Source organism: Meles meles, chromosome 1 (assembly GCF_922984935.1).
Source record: "Meles meles chromosome 1, mMelMel3.1 paternal haplotype, whole genome shotgun sequence".
Lineage (NCBI taxonomy): Eukaryota > Metazoa > Chordata > Mammalia > Carnivora > Mustelidae > Meles > Meles meles.
This window is the reverse complement of record NC_060066.1, coordinates 190346333-190365769: the sequence shown is the minus strand read 5'-3', so window position 1 is coordinate 190365769 and position 19437 is coordinate 190346333. Positions and strand designations below refer to the sequence as shown.

The 19437-nt window shown below is 45.8% G+C and overlaps 1 protein-coding gene across 2 annotated transcripts in view; it reads right to left on the bottom strand.

Annotated features, from left to right (window-relative positions):
- DLGAP3 (DLG associated protein 3) overlaps window positions 1-19437 on the bottom strand; it is a 61922-nt gene that overhangs the window by 5017 nt on the left and 37468 nt on the right. For both annotated transcript variants that reach the window (XM_046017026.1, XM_046017019.1), the window contains exons 6-8: window positions 15780-15993; window positions 15194-15507; window positions 14741-14826 (exon numbers count right to left, since the gene is read on the bottom strand). In XM_046017026.1, coding sequence (XP_045872982.1) covers window positions 14741-14826; window positions 15194-15507; window positions 15780-15993 — 614 coding nt within the window. The remainder of the gene's footprint in view (window positions 1-14740; window positions 14827-15193; window positions 15508-15779; window positions 15994-19437) is intronic.

Sequence of the window (19437 nt, the reverse complement as noted above, 5' to 3'; positions counted from 1 at the left end):
TGTTGCTGTGCGCCTTTGGGAAGTTGCTCACCTTCCATCTAGTGTGTGTGTGTGTCTGTGTGTGTGTGTAAAATATATTACACGAGATATGATTATATGTAAATACACACACACACATATATACTACCTAAAATGATAGAAATGGATCAGTATTCACCAAAGTACTACCTCTCTCAAAATTTATCCCTTACAGGGGCGCCTGGATGGCTCAGTGGGTTAAAGCCTCTGCCTTCGGCTCGGGTCATGATCTCAGGGTCCTGGGATCGAGCCCCGCATCGGGCTCTCTGCTCAACAGGGAGCCTGCTTCCCCCCTCTCACTGCCTGCCTCTCTGCCTCCTTGTAATCTCGTCTGTCAAATAAGTAAATAAAATCTTTAAAAAAAAAAATTATCCCTTACATATTTTCAAATCAGGGGCCCAACATTCCCTCACCAATCCAGAGCAGTCTTCCTAAAGCTGCCCTTTGCCCAACACATTCCCCTGCCCAACTCTTCCCCAGCTCCCTGCTGCCAAAAGAAAAAGTTCAAGTTCCCTCTGCTGGCACCCGCCCCCCTTGCCACATTCTTCTTGTTCCCCAAGTAGATGATATTGGCCCTGACTCGATGCCTTTGCACATGCTATTCCTTTTTCTAGAATGGCCTTCCTCCTCCTCCCTCCCTGGCCATTTACGACTCAAGTCATCTCTTCCTCTGTGAGCCTCCTGACTGTGCCCATGACCACCCTTAGCACTGTACCGCCCTCAGCAGACTTCTTGGGTGTGGAAGCAGCCCCAACTTTTCTGCTTAATTTGTTCTCTATCTCCGGTGAGAGTCTCGTGTGTCTAACTGAACTGTTCTGAGGCACGTTGGCTCTACCACCAATGTTTTCGTGCCTCTGAGCTCCAGTCCGCCTTTGGCCCCTTCAGAGCTCCAGCAGTTGCAAACCACACACATAAAGGTGGGGCTTGCCCCAGTAAAGACACCATCGAAGGCCTGCCTTCCCTGTCTGCTTCCCTGGTCTCCCTCACAAAACATGGATCTGTCTCTCAGCCCCACTGCATGTGCTCCCTTCCACCTAGCCTCTCAGGGGTCCTGAGAAGATCACATCCAGTCTGGATGGAGCCAGGCCACACGGTCTGAAATGGAAGCATGCCTAAGTACCCCACGCTTCATGGTTCTCAAGTCACGACTTCAATGAGATCTCCTCACCATATCTACCTCAAGGAAGACCAAAAGAGTTGAGGAGCTCATGGGATGCCTAGAAGCACAGTCTTCGCCAATACTCCCAGCTGGGGGCCAGAGATCGGCACGGTCCCAATAGGAGTTGGTCAAGTGGTATTTAAAACCAGCAGCGTGAGGCAAACCATAAGAGTCCCTTAACTAGAGAGAACAAACTAAGGGTCGCTGGAGGGGAGGCAGGTGGAGACATGAGCTAAATGGGTGATGGGCATTACAGAGGGTTTGAGGTAATGAGAACTAGGTGTTGTATGTAAAAGATCCATCACTAAATTCTACTCCTGAGGGTGCGTGGGTGGCTTAGTTAAGCGTCTGTCTCTTGGTTTCAGCTCAGGTTATGATCTCAGGGCTGTGGGATTGAACCCCACATCAGGCTCCCAGCTCAGCGCAGAGCCAATTTCAGATTCTTTCTCCATCCCCCTCTGCCCCTCCTAGTCACGCGCTTCTATCTCAAATATATAAAAATCTTTAAAAAAAAAAAAAAAAACTACTCCTGAAGCCAATTCTACACTGTATGTTAACCAACTTGAATTTATATAAAATTTTGGAAGAAAAATAAAATAAAATAATAAAACCAGCAGTAAGTTGGCTCAGTCAGTGGAGCATGCAGCTCTTGATCTCAGGGTCATAGGTTCGAGCCCCATGTTTTTTATATTAAAAATAAAGTCTTTTAAAAAATCAGAAATAAAAATAAATAAAAATTTATTTTTATAAATAATAAAAACAGTAGTGTGGCGTGTGGTCACCCAAGAAAAGAGCAATGTAGCAAAGATATAAAGCCCTGGGGAACATGGACATTTCAGGGGCTGGTGGAGACAATATAGCCCCACAGGTGTTTAACCCAGAGAGGAAGAAGAAGGAAACCAGGGCAAAGTCACCTAAAAGCAGAACAGAGACAGAGTCTGAAGAAGGAATAAGTAATCAACATGGAAAATGGTGTCCGTTGATTTAGCAAAATGGAAGCCACTGGTGACCAAGGCAAGACTCAGTGTGGTGGGGTACGGGGCTGACACAGGGAGAGGAGGTGGGCAGGAGGTCTCGAAAACGAGGCAAGACAATTCTTTCAAAGAGCTTGGTTGAGAAAGGAGGAAGAGAAAAGACTGTGTACCTGTAAGGGAGGAATGTTTTGGTTCTTTTTCAACTGTATCTCAATAAAGCCGGGGGAGGAAGGGACAGAGAGGGGTGTTTTATTTAGGATGGTGCTCCCATTCCATATCTCGCGAGGAGAGAAACTGCAGGGTATGCAGAATAATGATTGAAGAGGTCCACATCTTAGTTCCTGGGAGCTCTGAGTAGGTTTCTTTCCATGGCAAAATGGACCCTGCAGATATGATTTAAGGATCTTTCGATGACAAGAAGAGTCTGGATTATCCAGGTGTGTTCAATTTAATCACCAAGGTCCTTGTGAGTGAAAGAGGGAGACAGGTATGTCCCAATCAGAGGAGAGGGGGGTGACAGGATCAAGGCTGGAATGATGTAGTGTGGGGACTCAGCCTGCCACTGGGGCTCTGAAGAAAGAAGTGGGCTTCGAGCCAAGGAATGTGGATAACCTCTATAAACAGGAAAAAGTGACAAAACGGATTTTTCCCAGAGCTCCAAAAGGCATCAGTCCTGCCAACACCTTGATTTTAACTCAGTGAAACACAGCTCAGACTTCTGACCCCTAGATATGCAAGATAGCAAAAATGTATTATTTGATGATGCCAAATTTGTGATAATTACAGCAGTGATAGGAAACTAACACAGCCTGTAAAGAGAAATCAATTAAAGATCGAGAAGAAAGAGGCGGTCGTCCAAGGATCAAACATAAGGAGGAGTATAAAGAATAACTAACATCCTTTGAGCACTTAGTATGCGTCAGACTAAGTATTTTGCATAAAAATATGCTCAAAACTCAGAAGCGGTCCCACACTAAGAGTGTTATTATCATCCCTATTTACAGATGGGAAAACAGAGGCTTAACGAGGAAATGTGGATTCTTACGATCCGATAGTTACCAATTTAGTCCAGTCCGGCTATGGAGGCCAGTGCTTTCGCCACTCCAGTCCACTCCACTGCCTCCCCAGGACTGAGGGAGAGGGGTGGCTGTAACTGGGGAGACGACGCCTCAACCTTGGGCAGGACTGGTGGCAGAGGCGAGGGAAGGGGGGCAAGGAAGTTGGGGGTTGGTCCAGAAGTGGAGAGAGGTTCCACCGGATGACTCCAGCCATTACAGTGAAGTGAGTGGGGAGGTGGTCTGCCGGAGATGTGGGGGTGGGGGAGGGTCACGGGAGAAATGAGAATGAGCAGCTTTGTGGGAAGTCGCCCTGCAAAGTAGCTAAGCACAGGCACTGCCTGGAGTGAAAACTCAGCTCTGCGGCTCGTGCCTCAGTTTCCTTGTCTACCCATGAGAATGATCACAGAATTCTCATGAGATAATATATTGTAAAGAATTGAGACCGGCACCTGGCCTATCCATTGTAAATGTTAGCTATTATAGGGAAAGGCCCGGAGGTTCGCAGCTCTCACTGAAAAGAAAAGGAGCTGGACAAACACAATGATGGGAATGTAGCGCTGAGAACCCAGCAAGGGCACTGTGGTTATTAATTATTGTGATTGCTGCTGATCACTTCCATCTGTTCTCACACAGCTTTCAGAATAAAACCTCTTTTATACTCCAAAGCACACTGTATTATAGTTAGTAATTTGCATTTGTCTCCCTTATAAATAGAGCCATTCCCCGCATAAATGTTGGCTGAGTGGTTGGTTGGTGGGGGTGGGGGGGTTGGTTGGTGAGTTGGTTGGTGGGACTGGCTGGCTGGAAGGAAGGATGGTAGAGACCACTACGCATCCCCCGATATCCCTTCTCCCTTTCTTCCTCAGTAATAGGATTCCACAGTTTGAAGCTGGACACACGGCCACTTCAAGTAATGACTCTGTTACCAGTTTCCCTGGTATAGCCATATGGCTAAGTTCTAGCTCACAGGTTATAAACAGAAGTGCAACTTTCAGGAAACGTTCTTAAAAGGAAAACGTGCCATTTTTTGTTCCTTCCTCCTCCCTGCTGACCAGAATGCAGACACGATGGCTGGACTCAAGCAGCCATCTGGTAATAAGAGTTGGAAGCCAAGTGCTGAGGATGGAGAAGGAACCAGATAGAAGGAGGCTGGGTCCTGACACTGCACAGCATCTACCAGCTCTAAATGAATTTCTGGACTTCTAAGCAGGAGAGAAATAAACTTCTGTTTATTGGGGGGGGGCTTTCTGTAACTCACAGCCAAACCTAATCCTAATGATAACTGATGAATTTTCAGGGTAGTGAAGTCCAGAGCTTATGTCCCTGTCTAGTTCTGGATTTGGCAGTATTTGCTGTGGTCTTCCCAACAGCTGTAAACACAGGACAGAAACCGGCGTCCGTGGTGAGTCATCACTAATTCACAACAAGGCCTGTCACAATATTTTCTCCCCGAGCTTTTTAACAAGGTTGAGGAGGTCTCCCCCCTCGAGCTCTTTGGGGGTGACAATGATCACATTCCTGATGATTCTGTAAGTTCTTATCTGGTTATTTCAGGGTGATAGTTCTACTGTGAGTCTCTAAGGGATAACACAAAGGGCTCTGGGAAGAAACTGGTTTATCCCAAGAGACACAGTGTCCAGAGAATGTTCCACATCCAGGAGTTGTCAAAAGGCTTTACCGGGAGTATTTGGCAGCAGACTGGCAGGGGGTGGGGAGGAGGCACTGGGCAGGGAGGGGGTAGGGCGGTAGCATTGCAGCAAGGCACAGCCATTGTACTAGCTGAGTACTACATGAGAAAGCATCTAAGGGTTTAAACATATAATCAATCAATCAAGCCCTGAGTCTATCACCCCAGCCTGGGGGCTGTGACAGTGATGCCAAGATGGGGCCAGGGTGGGAGATTTAGGAAGAGTGAGTGAGTCAGGAACTGTCCTTCAGTAGAAGTCTGAGGAATGGAGGCAGTATCCACACCCAGGGCTTGTGGTCAATCCACAATACATTGCTTTCGCATGACTGTTCTGGGAGTACAAACTCATGAAGGGGCGCCTGGGTGGCTCAGTCAGTCAAGCGTCTACCTGCGGCTCAGGTCATGATGCCCCATAGGGACTTGCATCCTTGCTCAGCAGGGAGCCTGCTTCTCCCTCTGCCTGCCACCCTCCTGCCCCCGTTGTGTGCGCTTGCTCTCTCTTTCTCTCTGACAAATAAATAAAATATTTTTAAAAAATATTCATGAGGATGGAAGCTTCCTTCCCGGGCCTCAGGGGGCCCTTTTCTTTCAGCCCAAAGCCAGAAATTATCATGATGCTAAGGAAAGAGTGATGGGAAGGGGGTGGCCTTCCTATGCAGAGTTCTCCTGCTGGCCCTGTTTGGACTCAATTGGTTATAAGTAGGGTTGCTAGATAAAATACAGGACTCCCTTTGAAATTTGAATTTCAGATAAATAACAATTTTTTAGCATATTTCATGCAATATTTGGGAACTACTTACATAAAAATTTTTCAACATTCATATCTAATACCCAAATTTAACTGAGCATTCTGGTGTTTGTTTAATTTGTTTGTTTTTGATAAATATGGAATTTAAGATAAGGTCTTAATAGGAAGGCTCTAGAGGTAAAAGATACAAGGGAATCCCCATAGTTAAGCGTTTGAGGCAAAAACAACATGGTTTCTATGTTCTTTAAGGGCCCCAGGAACGGTCTTCTAATGTTTAGCAAGGATATTTGATGCATTCTTTTATTCTGGCCCAGAGTATCCTGGATCTACATAGACAGATGCTGTAGGATGTGACAGTGCTGATAACTGTTCCTTAAGTATGCTCCCTCCCACCACAGGGCCTTAGCACATGCTATTCCTTCCACTCGTAACACTCTTATCTCCCACTTCCATCTAGTTAATTTTTGTTCACCTTGTTAAATTGCATTAATTGTTCACTGAGATCTCTGCCCAAATGTCACTTCCTCCGGGAAGTCATACCAAACCCCTCTGATAGGTCAAAGCCCCCTGTGATACACCCTCACTGTGCACAAAGCTCTCCTTTGTAGCACCACCCTAGACATACTTCTACACCATTTATGAGCTCCTCAGATTAACATGGCAGTATGCTTTACAGGGCAAGGGCTGTCTGGTTCCACATACCTTTGTTTTGGGGGGTTTTTTGTTTGTTTGTTTTTTGTTTTAAAGATTTTATTTATTTACTTGACAGACAGAGGTCATAAGTAGGAAGAGAGGCAGATAGGGGGCTGGGGAGTAGGCTCCTTGCTGAGCAGAGAGCCCGATGTGGGGCTCAATCCCAGGACCCTGAGATCATGACCCGAAACGAAGGCAGAGGCTAACCCACTGAGCCACCCAGGCACCCCTGGTTCCACGTACTTTGTACCCACAGTGCCCAGCAAGTACTTGACAAATAATAGGGACCCAATAAATATCTGTGGGCAAATGAATCTTTGGTGGGAGTGCAGTGGAGATGGAAGTAAAAAAGCACCAACACCTATCCCTGTGTATTTCCAAACCAAGTTACCACTGATGATGGGACAACTGGAAAAACCCACCAACAACAGTTATAAGGAGCAATAAATCTGAATTCTTCATCCAACAGGTTGACAGGGAACACACTGAAAGGTAGAAAAGGAGGGATCTTTCCTCCCCAGCGATTTCTTTTTTTTTTCCTTTTAGGGTTTTATTTATTTATTTGACAGAGAGAGACACAGCGAGAGAGGGGACACAGCAGAGGGAGTGGAAGAGGGGGAAGCATGTTCCCCGCCAAGCAGAGAGCCCAATGTGGGGCTCGATCCCAGAACTCTGGGATTATGACCTTAACCGAAGGCAGACACCTAACAACTGAGCCACCCAGGCATCCCCTCCCCAGCAATTTCTAAAACCAATGTGCAGAGACAGACAACAGATCCAGGGACCAGTGAGACGGGAGTCAGGACAAGAAAGTCCAAGAAAATGGGGGGGGTGGCAGGTGGGGGCTCCTGGATATTTGCCTAGAGAGGCTGCTGGTAGTCATGGCTTGCTTTTATGTACCATTTGGGGCATGGTGTGTGGTAAGTCAGACTTAAAGTGCCAGGGACATAAGGGACAGAAAGGACAGTGCAGGTGTATAACTAGGATGCCTGCAGCAGACAGGCAAGGGAGCCTGGCCAGAGACACGTGCCAGATTTCTCCTCTCCCCACCTGTCACCCCCTTGGTTTCCCAGTATGATCACCTGTGCTGGGCAATTCAGTTCTTCAGACATCCCCCTCCCCAGTTCACCCCACCAAGACCTCACAAATACCTACACAGGAGCAAGGAAGACCTCACTCTCTGTCTGTCTCCGCCCTTCCGTGACTTTGCTCCAAAATGCTTCTCAAACTGGTCTGCTTCTCTCTGTATCTGCGGCTATCAGCCTGGTCCAGACAACTGATCAGTACAGTAGACTGAGCAAACTTAAGAAGCTCCCACTCACACACTCACACACACACACCCGCAAACACACACAAATGCCAGATAAAATGAAGTCAAAAGGTGGTTCTGCTATAAGGCCACGCTTGAATATAGGAAGAGAGATATCTTCAGGTACTAGAGACAAAAAGGAAAATCAAAACATAAGAAGTGAGCGGGAATCTAAGCCAAGTGAGCCACAAGAATATTGGGCCAGACATATGCTAGAGGCTAGATGGTAGTGCCCAGGGAGGATGAGAGGAGAGCCCCCAAATCCATGCATCCTGGGAAGCTGGAAGGAGACCCCATGCATAAAGCCAGCAGCCAAGAAGGGTCAATTTCACTCACAACGTGGACTGGAAAACTCAGGTCACGCTCCAGGAATGTGGCCAGGAAGTAGGATGCTGAGAATAAGAACATTAAGGCTGCTTTGTGTGTGGGTGTGGGTTCCAATGAGTACCACCACTGACATTCAGAAACCTCAAGCTGAGACAGGAACTCTAAAACTGGTCCCAGGCTCAAGCAGTACTTTAAAATACACAGAACCCATGAGGAAGGAGTGGGCAGTGACAAGTAATAGTGAACACATAAATTGTTAAGACACATTTGTAAATCTAAACCATTAAACCATAAAAGATATAAAAACAACTGATGGAGCAAAATTTTTTTTAAAAGAGGTATAATCAAAATACTAGACAAATACAACATGGGAGATGGGAGGAGGAAGTTAAGAAGTAAATTAAAGTGTTCCAAGGTTCTTGGCATTTGCCTACGAAGGACAGAAACACTCACTAATTTTAGACTTTATTAGAAAAACATTAAATTAAATACATTTGCTAAAATTTTGAGGAAAATCACGATAGAAAATGTAAGCTTCCAAACCAGAAGGAGGACAAAGAGAAATAAAGTAATTTTGATCAGTTCAATAGAAGACAGAAAAGTAAAGGAGGAGGAAAGCAAAGAAAACCCATGGCCGGGCACTTGGCTGGCTCAGTTGGTGAAGCATGTAACTCTTGATCTTGGAATGGTGAGTTTAAGCCCCATGTTGGGCAAAGAGATTACTTGAAGGAGAAAAAAAAAAAAAGGAAGAAAGAGCATATCAAATAGAATTTTTTTAAAGAGATAATAAAAATAAGTCCAAATAAATCAGTAATGAAGAGATAGATAAATCAATTAAATATGTCTACTGAACTTTAGCTCCATTTGGCTTACAAGCAACAGATCTACAACATAAGGTTATGGGGAGGATGATAATCAAAAAATGGAAAAAGATATTTTGGCAAGTTAACCAAAAGAAAGCAGCCATACTAGTAAAATCAAGCAAAATAGTCTTGGAGGCAAAAACCCATAGCAAGGATGAAAAGGAGCCTATGATAAAAGAACCAACCCACAAAGAAGATATAACAATCATAAACCTGAATACTTATGAATAGTATCCTCAAACTAAAGAAAAAATTAATAAAATTACCAGGGGAAATGACATATCCACAATCAGAGTGAGACTTTTTTTTTTTTTTTAAGAGAAAGGGGTGGGGGCAGAGAGGGAGGGAGAGAATTTTAAGCAGGCCCCACCATGCCCAGCACAGAGCCCGTTCTGGGTCTCCACAACCCTGAGATCATGACCTGAGCTGAAATCAAGAGTCAGATGCTTAACGAACTGAGCAACCCAGGCGCCACATGGTGAGACATTTTTGATACAACTCTCTCAGAACTGGCAGATCAAACATCCAAAAAAAAAAAAATACAAACATTTGAAAAATATAATGCATAAGCCTGACCATCTATATAAGATATATATGTATATATATATATCTTATATAGATATATATATCTCATATATATATATATAAAACAGAGGAAGACTCAACAAATTCTAAGTAATAAAAATATTATACAGAATGCATTGTATTCTGCAGCAAATTTAGAAGTCAGTAGTGAAAAGGGAGCTCCCAAACCCTCCCTCCCAACAAAATTTGGAAACTTAAAAAAAAATCTTCAAAATGATTCCTTGGTGAAAAAGGAAATTATGATAATAGCTATAAGCTATTTAGAACTGAACAATGGAAATACTACATCTCAAAACTTATCAGCTTAGCAGTATAGTTAAAAGGGAATTTATAGCCTTAAAAACACATAGTGGAAAATAAGAAATAGTGTTCAAGAGGCTGTAAAAAAAAAAAAAAGACAAAGATAGTAGGAAAAAGAAAATAAAGATAAAAGAGAGAGAAACAATAGAGACACCAACCAAATCCAAAGGCGAGTTTTTAAAAACTGATAAAATATAACTTTAAAAAAATATATTAAGGGATGCCTCAGTGGCTCAGTCAGCTAAGCACTAGACTCTTGATTTCGGCTGGCATCATGATCCCCAGGTCATGATCTCAGGGTGGTGAGATCGAGCCTCACAACAGGCTCCATGCTAGGTAAAGAGCCTGCTTAAGATTCTCTTTCTCAAAAAAAAAAAAAAGATTCTCAAAAAAAAAAAAAAAAAAAAGATTCTCTTTCTCCCTCTCCCTCTGCCCACCCCCTACCCACTTGCACACATACTCACTCTCTCTCTTTAAAAAAAATAAAATAAAATAATTTTTCATAAATAAGAATATATTAAAATGATAAAATATACAAACCTCAGACAAGACTGATCAAGAAATAGAGGTAAGACATACATATATGGTATTAGGAATGAAAAGCGGGCACATGAGCTACAGATACAATTAAAACATATGAAATTATAACACTATAACACAAAGAATGTGCCAAAAATTTTTGAAAACTCAATTTTTGTAAAATGGCCCATCTTTTAGAAAAATATAAATCACCAAAATTGACTCAAAAGGAAAACAAAAGCAAGTCAATAACCACGCAAGAAACTGAAGCTGTAATTCCAAAAGTTTCTCCTATCCCCAAAAGGCATCAGGCCTGGATAGTTTTATAGGCAACCTTTACTTAACCTTTAAGAACTAGATAATTCTTCATTTACACAAATTGTTCCAAGGAACAGAAACCCAAAGAATGCTACCAAATTCATTTCAGGAGTCCAGCATCCCCTAAATACCTGAACTGAATAACCTCAATAAAGCAAAATCATTAGCTAATATCACTTATGAACACAGATTATAAAAATATCAAAGTAATGGCTATTCAAAAATCCAGTAACATATATAAAAAATAACACAGCAAGACTGTGACAAGAACTGCTAGAGTTCCGTATGCCCATTCTTCTCTTGGTCTTTAGCCATAAGGACCCTGATTTTCAGCTATATGCTCTGCTCATGTGCCTTGCTTCCCAACTAAGACTCCATGCCACAGACTCCCTTGCAGCTAGATGGGACCACCAGATGAGGTTTCAGTCAGTGCCATATAGGTGAGAATGTAGGGTGTAACTTTCAGGAAATCTTCCTCCTTGGTACTTCTCAGAATGCAGACAGGATGGCTGGAGCCTGAACTTCAGCTCCCAGGACAGAGGTGATACACAGAGTACAAGGGCAGCAAGACAGAAAAAGCCTGGATCCTGACACTGCACTTCAACATCCATGCTTCTTCTTTCTCTAAGTGAGAGACAAATGCACTGAAGAGACTACTGAGGTCCTGTTCCAGCCAAACTTCATCCAAACTGATAACAGCATCAAGCAGGGTTCAACCCAGGAATGAAATAATGAATCAACATGGAAAATCTATTAACAAAATTCACATTACAGGCGAAAGGAGAAAAACTATTATCATCTAAGTAGATTCTGAAAAAACATTCAATAAAATGCCACTCTTGTTTTCTGTTTTAAAAGAAATGAAAGTAAAACCTATAACTTAACGTGATAAATAGTATCCATCAAAACCTGTACCAAACATCATTTTACTTATGAGTAGGATTTGAGAAGTTATCCACTAATGTCAGGAATGGGACAAGACTGCTCCACTCAATGGTGAACTAGAAGTCCTATTCAATGCATTATTGTAAGAAAAGGATATTAAAAGAAATATCATTCTAGTGGCACCTGTGTGGCTCAGGCAATTAAGCACTAACTCTTGATTTCGGCTCAGGTCATGATCTCAGGGTCATGAGATCAAGACCCCTGTCACAACAAGCTCAGAGCCTGCTTAAGATTCTCTCTCTCCCTCTCCCTCTGCCCTTCCCCCGACTCATGCATATGCTCTCTCTCGAAAGAAAGAAAGAAATATCCTCATTCGAAAAAATAAAAGAAGACTAAATCAGAGAGGGAGACAAACTGTAAGAGACTCTTAAACACAGGAAACAACTGAGGATTGCTGGAGGGAAGAGGGGTGGGAGGATGGGTTAACAAGGTGATGGACATTAAGGAGGGCACGTGATGTAGTGAGCACTGGGTATTATTACGGAAGACTGATGAATCACTGACCTCTACCTCTGAACCACTAATACATGACATATTAATTAATTGAATTTAAATTTAAAAAATAAAAGAAAGAAATATCCTCATTTACAGAAAACATGACTAACTAAAACCCATCATAATTTTCAGGTAAACTACAAGTCCCACTAAAAGACAGCAGCAATGCTGTTAAATACAAAATCACTGTATAAAGCTTTACGTTTTTCCCATACCCTACTAGTGCCCAATTATAAAATACAATAGAAAGAGAGATCCTCCGTAATGCAAAAGACTGTCACCTTTCTTCTGGATCAGGAAACATTCCTGCTTACTAGGCTCCCCACACTCACTATTATTTCCCTCAAATTCATTCTCCACTTAGCAGCTAGTGATCTTTTGTAAACATAAATTAGATCCTGTCATGCTCCTTTCACCTCTTAATGGCTACTCATCAGTTATAATTAAATTCCAGTTCTTTATCACTCCCGTGCTCTGCACGACCTGCCGCCTGCCTCTTCTCCGATCCACTCCCTCACCACTGCCCCATCCATTTCACACCACCCCAGAACCTTCTTTCAGTTCCTGCTGCGTGTCAAACTCTGTCCTGCTCTAGCGCCTTCACGTATGCTATTCCCTCTTTCTGCAACACTTCCACCCCCACCCCCCACCCAAGTGTTCCTCGTCAATCCTTGAGTCTCAGCTTAAATGTCACCCGCTCTCCCTAAAGAAGATCCCTTCTCTCTGAGCTTTCTTCTTTCATAGTCTCACCATAACATGTAATAATATTCCATGACATATTATACCATAATGTAGAAACATATTTTTAGTTGTGAAACATTTATTCATTGCCTCGATTCCCTTCTAGACCATGACTTCTATGAGAGCAGCACTCATCTCTTTGATGTTTCTCTGAGCCTTTAACAGGAACAGCCATATAACAGATGCTCAGTAAGTATTTTTCTGAATGAATGAATGAACAAATGACAGAGTTTGCTGATTTAGTCTGAATCTCAGTAGAATGCCAACTGCACTCCTCCCAGGATTCAGGCTTGTTAAGAGGAACCCCTGGACCCCCAGGGGCCTAACTGGATGAGGGACCAAGGAACCTTATAAGGGACTGAGTGGGGGTAATGGGTTTGGTTGATGGGGCAGCCTCAGAGTTGGGGGAAAAGTTCTCAACACAAGAGTTACATCCCTCCATGCCTCCTACCCCACCTCACAAGAACTCAGGTCATGGACTTGTGAATTGCATTTGCCATGAAGTGCTAATTTTCTGAGACCTTTGTGGAATATTAAGAGTTTGAAAGAGGGGTGCCTGGGTGTCTCAGTCAGTTGAGCATCGGACTCTTGGTTTTAGCTCAGGACATGATCTCATGGGTCGTGTGTTCAAGTCCTGCATAGGGCTCCTGGCTCAGCAAGGAGTCTGCTTGAAGATTCTCTCTCTCTCTCTCGCTGTCTCTCTTAAATAAATAAATAAGATCTTCAAAGACTTATATTTATTTATTTGACGGGGGAGGGGCAGAAGAGGAGGGAGAGAGCCAAGCAGACTCACTGATGAGTGCAGAGCCCCACACAGGGCTCAACCTCATGAACCTGAGATCATGACCTGAACTGAAACTGAGAATTGGACACTTAGCCAACTGAAGTACCCAGGTGCCTCAGTAAATAAATCTTAAAAAAAAAAAAAAAAGAGTTTGGAGGACACTAGCCTTCAGGAATAATGGGGGCTACAAGGCAACTATTTTCACCCTTGATGGAGGCATTCACAGCCTCAGGAGTGTATGGAACTGCAAGGAGCTGGAGTATGCATGGAGAAAAATGGTGAAGCCCACAGGAACCCCAAAAAGACTTGATCAGGGGCACACACAATTCATACTCCCAGGGACTCCCAGAAATAGCTAGGGGAACTTGAGTGGAAAGCAAAAGGCCCAACGATGGCAACTGGGAACAGAGCTACGAGGGGATGCTGCTAGGACTCTAGTTTTCTTCCTCTTGGACAACACAGATGACCATGAAATCCTTACAGACACCCCAATTAGAGCCACTGACCTGGGGACACTGCCACCCAAGGACAGATGGGCCACAGTGGCAATGCCACATGGCCATTAGACCAAGTGTCTTCCCACAGGAAGCCAAAGACCAAGGGCCTCCTCTCAGTAACCCTTCCAGAGCTAATAATGCTGATTTTTCAGCGGAAATGAAGGAAACCATGTTTCTGGAGGCCACATAACGCCAGAAGAGTGGCTGCTGGTAATTCTACCATCTCAGGCTCACCACAGACCCAGGCATATAATAGGTACCCCTGACTGGTTAAATGCTCGTGGGAGCCCAGTGAGGAGGAGTATGACATTTGCCAGGGGCCCCTGAGAGGCAATCTTCATGTTTATTTGTTTCTTTGTGAGCTCATTTACTTGTACACTACAGGAAGTAACAAGGGACTGTAAAAATCCTGTTATTCCCCCATAAACGACAGTTGTTGCAGGCCTGCTCAGCACCTACCTGTCACCTCTCCCTACTTCCCCCTTCCTCCAGCCACTCCTGTCACCTCAGAACAGCCGGGACAGGCATGCATACAAGGAGAACTCACTTTAGGTATGATGACTGCCCCGGTGATATTGTGCGGCTGCTCAGCATGGGAAGGGCTTGGTCTCCCCTCCAGAATGAGAGGGCGTGCAGGCAGACTGGACCAAGGAGGGCCTTATGCAGTCCTCTCTCCTCTTCTCCCCGGGGGAAGCCTGAGATGGCCCCACCCAGACCTACCTCTTGTCCTCTTCCACCTGGACTCCGATGGAGTGGAACTCCCTTCGACTCCTGTTCTCAGTGTCCGAGTCTGAGATCGTCTCCACCTGGCGGCAGGATTGCGAGAGTCAGTGGCCAGGGCTAGACCTGGGACACAAGCCCTCCCTGGGGAGGGGGGGGTGGGCCGAAGCTAAGCCCCAAGCCAGGGAGCATATTCTGCCAAGACAGTCTGCCCCAACAAGAAGAGAGACCCAGGAGGTGAGAGGCATCAAACTGGCCACCACTCCTCACCCCCAGTAGAGGTGATGTCTCCAGGACAAGCGACAAGGGAGTGGGGCTGGCACTGGTTTTAACAGTCCTGTCGATGGCCAGACACGGCGGCTACGTGCAGCTCAGAGAAATCGCCCCAACCCCTTCAGCGCGTCCCCAACAGGCCAGGGCCTGAACTTGCTCCGCCACCACCTGCTTCCATACCTGCACCCCTATGGACGGCCGCCACTTCCGCTGCCGCGCCAGGCTCCGCAGCTCCTCCCTGCCGGGAATGGTCTTGATGATGAGTGTAGGGGGCTTGGGGCTGGCCCGGGGTGGCACCGGCGCCAACTCCAGGGTGCGCGCGCCCATGGCGGGGCCGTCTAGCCCGTCCGCGGAGCTGCAGCGCCGGGCGGGGCCCTCGGCCGCAGTGAAGCTCTCGTGGGCGGAGTCGGTGCTGCTCTGGGCGGTGATGGAGATGCGGGGCGGGGCCTGGCTCCCCGGCGGGATGGGGGACGGGGCCTTTCTGAAGTTGAAGGCTGTGGCCAGGAACGCAGAAACGCAGCGGGTGAGAAACGCGCCCCGGCGAGTGTCTGTGGCCCACCCGCCCCCACACACACACCCACGGCGCCAGAGGACCCAGCAGGCACGCGGACTCCACGTGCCAAGGCTCGCTCTCCCTAGCACCCGGCCCAGAGAGGCAAGCCGGCTGCCCAAGGTCACGCAGCACGGCTGTAGCCTGGGCTGGCACCAGCACGCCGGGCGCGCTCTCCAAGCTAGGGCCGGGCCAGGGGCAGAAGGGGACACTCACAGGAGCCGGGCCTCCCTGAGACAGAGGCAGGGGCAGCAAGGAGGGGCAGGCAGTCGTCGTCTTGAGAGCAGCCGGCCTGGATGGCCCGGAGGTAGCTGTGGCTCCGCATGCGGAAACAGCCGGGCAGGTCCAGGGCATCCACCGCCTGGGACTCGAGCTCCCCGAACACGGACCCGCACACAGCCTCCAGCTGCTGGTTCAGCTCGTCGCTGAGCTGGGGGCAGGGGCCGGGAGAAGAGTTATTGGGGTGCTGGGATGGAAGCAGGTATCTGTGAGGCGCTTTGCCTTAGTAATGTATGGTCTCAGTGTGACTCCTCTGCCTTTGAACGAAAAGAAACCCTCACTCTGTGCAAAGAAAGACGGAGGCACCACCGCCCTGTGCTGCCGTCCAGGCCTGCCTTGGGGCTCATCTTAGGGTCTAGTCTTTCCTTTAAATACTCCTCCCTCCATCCCATCTGTGCCTCTCCTAGGCTCCTGGGACCACCCCATCTTCCTCTTCACCAAGTCCAGCCCCTCACATTTCTCTCACCTAACCATGAGGGAGAGGACCAGGGATGTCCCCCTCCAGCCCAATCTGGAAGTGGGGAAATGCAGGGGAAGTCACCTTTTATCTTATTATTTATGATCTATTCCATTACAAAATTGCTTGACAGCAACCTATGGAGACACATACCATGCGGCTGTGCAGAAATCAGTGGGTAAGTGATGGAGCAAAAATTATTAACCTGCAAGCATTCCAAGCCTTCTCCCACCTTCTGCCCACTGACTAGGGTTCTGATGTGGCCAGCTGGTTCCTTCCCTATGCTCATCCTCTAAGGCAAGTTCAGCCATTGCTGACTGAGGTTCTTGTTTTTGTCTTGATATTTTGTGGTACAGAATCCATGGTGTGTAAAAAAAATTAAAGCAACTAAGGAAAATGCAAAACAAAAACTCTGTTCATGGAACCGTGTCCCACAGCACTGCACTAAGACTAAATGTACTATGGAGATTGCAGCTTCTTTTTATATTATACAAGAAAAGTGGCACAAAGGAAAAATAAAGGTGGGTGGTCCCAGGGAGAAGCCCTACCTCCAGAGCACAGGATGTGGGCACACTTGACCCTGAGCTTCAAAAGCATCAAGGAGAATAGCCCGCAGGTTGTCTGCAGATCCTATGGAGGGAGACCCACCTAGACTCAAGAGCTGGCCCTACTACCACCCAGTAGTGTGACCTGGGCAAACTACTTAAAGCTTTGGGGCTCAGTTGAGTCACCTGCCCAATGGGAATGATAATGGTACCATCTTCATGGCGGGGGGGCTATGTAGGGGACTCAAAGAAAAACATGGGCACTTGGTGCAGGTACTGGTACACAGCCAGCCCTTGGTCAGTGGCATGTGAAGGTCTCAGGGTCTACCTGGAAATAGGCCACCACTCATAACAACTACAACCATTCCTGTTACTGAGGCCGAGAGAAATCCCCTCCCGCCACCAAGTGATTATGCGGATGGATGAAGTCTCGGACAAGGTACTCAGCAGCATCCACATGGTAATGTGATAGCAAATGTCACCTGGCTGCATCTTGTGACATCTTCCAGGAAGGATTCATAACATCGTGTTTGTATGAAATCAACAGATAACGTAGTGGTTTGATCCACGTATAAAATGCAGCTCAATGTTTCCATAACTCCACCTCCAAATCATAACATGCTATCACTAAATTCTACTCCCAACTGAGTAGAAATTTCCATCCAGTTCTACCAAGGGGCAAACTAAGGCTCAGATGGGGCAGATGAGTTGACAACGATGCCCAGCTTGTAAGTGATTTACTGAAGTCAAATGCCAGGTTTCCTGGCTCTTTTGCCAGGCTGAATCAGAATCTCCTGGGGACCTTTTAAACCTATGTTAACTCAAGCTCCATCCCAAGGACCTGAACCCCGGGCTCTTTAACTATACACCTCTCTTTGCTTTGGCTACCTTGAAGCTCAGGGACACAATTTGCTGGAAATTCAGATTCAGTGCTTCCAGCGTAGGCCCAGATATCAAAAAGGAGTGTACGGACTTCTTTCTGCAGCCCCCACATTCTAAAGGAACTTCATTACAAGTGTAGAGAAATCACAGGTCATGGAAAATCCATTCAAGATCCTGTAGAAGTGAAGTTGCACTATATGTGGCACAAGCCACAGTCCTGGGGCAGCCATGGCTTTCATTGTGACCCTTTGCAAGTCCACCTCTCAGTTTCCTATCTCTGGACCCCTGGGGTACAAAGAACCAGCAATGCCTGGGTATTTCCTGAAGCTCAGGAGTTGATCTAACTCCTGCTATTTCTAGGTCATGCTCAAGATATTCCCCAACCAGAACCAATCCAGCTCAGAGGATTGCTTCTGGGTCACATGATAGTTGATCTAAACCCAGTAGAGAATATTCTGGTCTCAATTTTGGATCCACAGATGGAAGGAATTTCATTCTGCAGCTTGTATCTGTATCTCCAAGCCTCTTCTGTATGTGAAGTGTTAGGCATAATATCTGGCATATAGCAGATGCTCAATAAACATAATAGACTATTAGTAGTAGTAAGAGGTTCTTAAATCACACTGACAATACCTTTCAGAGGCCTCTCCTTCCCAGCATTTCTGAAGCTCCTGAAATCCCAACCATACGCTATTCCTATGGCCAACTCCATCCAAAGCAGACAGAGGGGGGATGAGAAACTCCCTGGGGCCACATCCTTTTCACCTCTATTGGTGAAGACAAGATTCTGAAGTTCCCACAAGGGACCAGGACCCCAGGGAAACACAGACTTATATAGCCTCCCAGAGGAATATTGCACCTGTGTTGATCTTTACTGTATTATGATTATAAAACTGTAACATTGTGCTGTGAATTCGCCTGTTATCCCTGCACTGCCTTCCAACCTGCTGCCCTCAGACCCACTTTCAGTAGAGTCAAAGTCAAAGTATCCTCTTAGAAAATGGGAACATTAGCCTCTGTCCAAACCAGACTTGCAATCGGTAAGTATTTCCAAGAATGTGGGATATATAGAGGAAAATACTTGGCTTGGGTCTAATTGAAAACTGTCTGTGCTAGAGTCAGTGAGGTCCTCTGGGGGCTGGACAGCATCTGTACACTTTACCTATGCCATAATTTAGCTAACCTTGGAAAACACTCCCATTTCAAAACACTCTGAAATACTGGATAAAATATAAGAAATGTTTTATATGCATAGCTGAGCTTACAAGAAAGAAAGATATGTCCCCAGGGGACAAAAGCAAAGAGGAGACTAGAAAATCAGAATATTAACTGTGTGAGTCAGTATTGCAAACAGTCCAGTGATGGTGGGAGGTGGGGGCACTGGTTGCTGGTCTGAGGGACCAAAGGGCTTAGGTATTAACACCCACTTGGGGGTAGGAGGAAAGCATTGGGTCCACATGAAACAGCATTAGGAATGAGAACCTCCATAAACGTAGGAAAGGGAAAACCTTTCATGAATGGTAGACTAAAAAAAAAAAAAAAAAATCAATTTTCAGCACAGGCTGATGAAAAGAAGCCAGTCTGTAGTCTAAGCATTGGAGGGAGGGAAAAGTAGGCTAATCTCCTAAGATTTTTGTACCCACAAGCTGGTCTTCACACAGACACAGGATTCTGTGGGCCTGTGGGCCTACACAGCCCAGACATCTCCCTG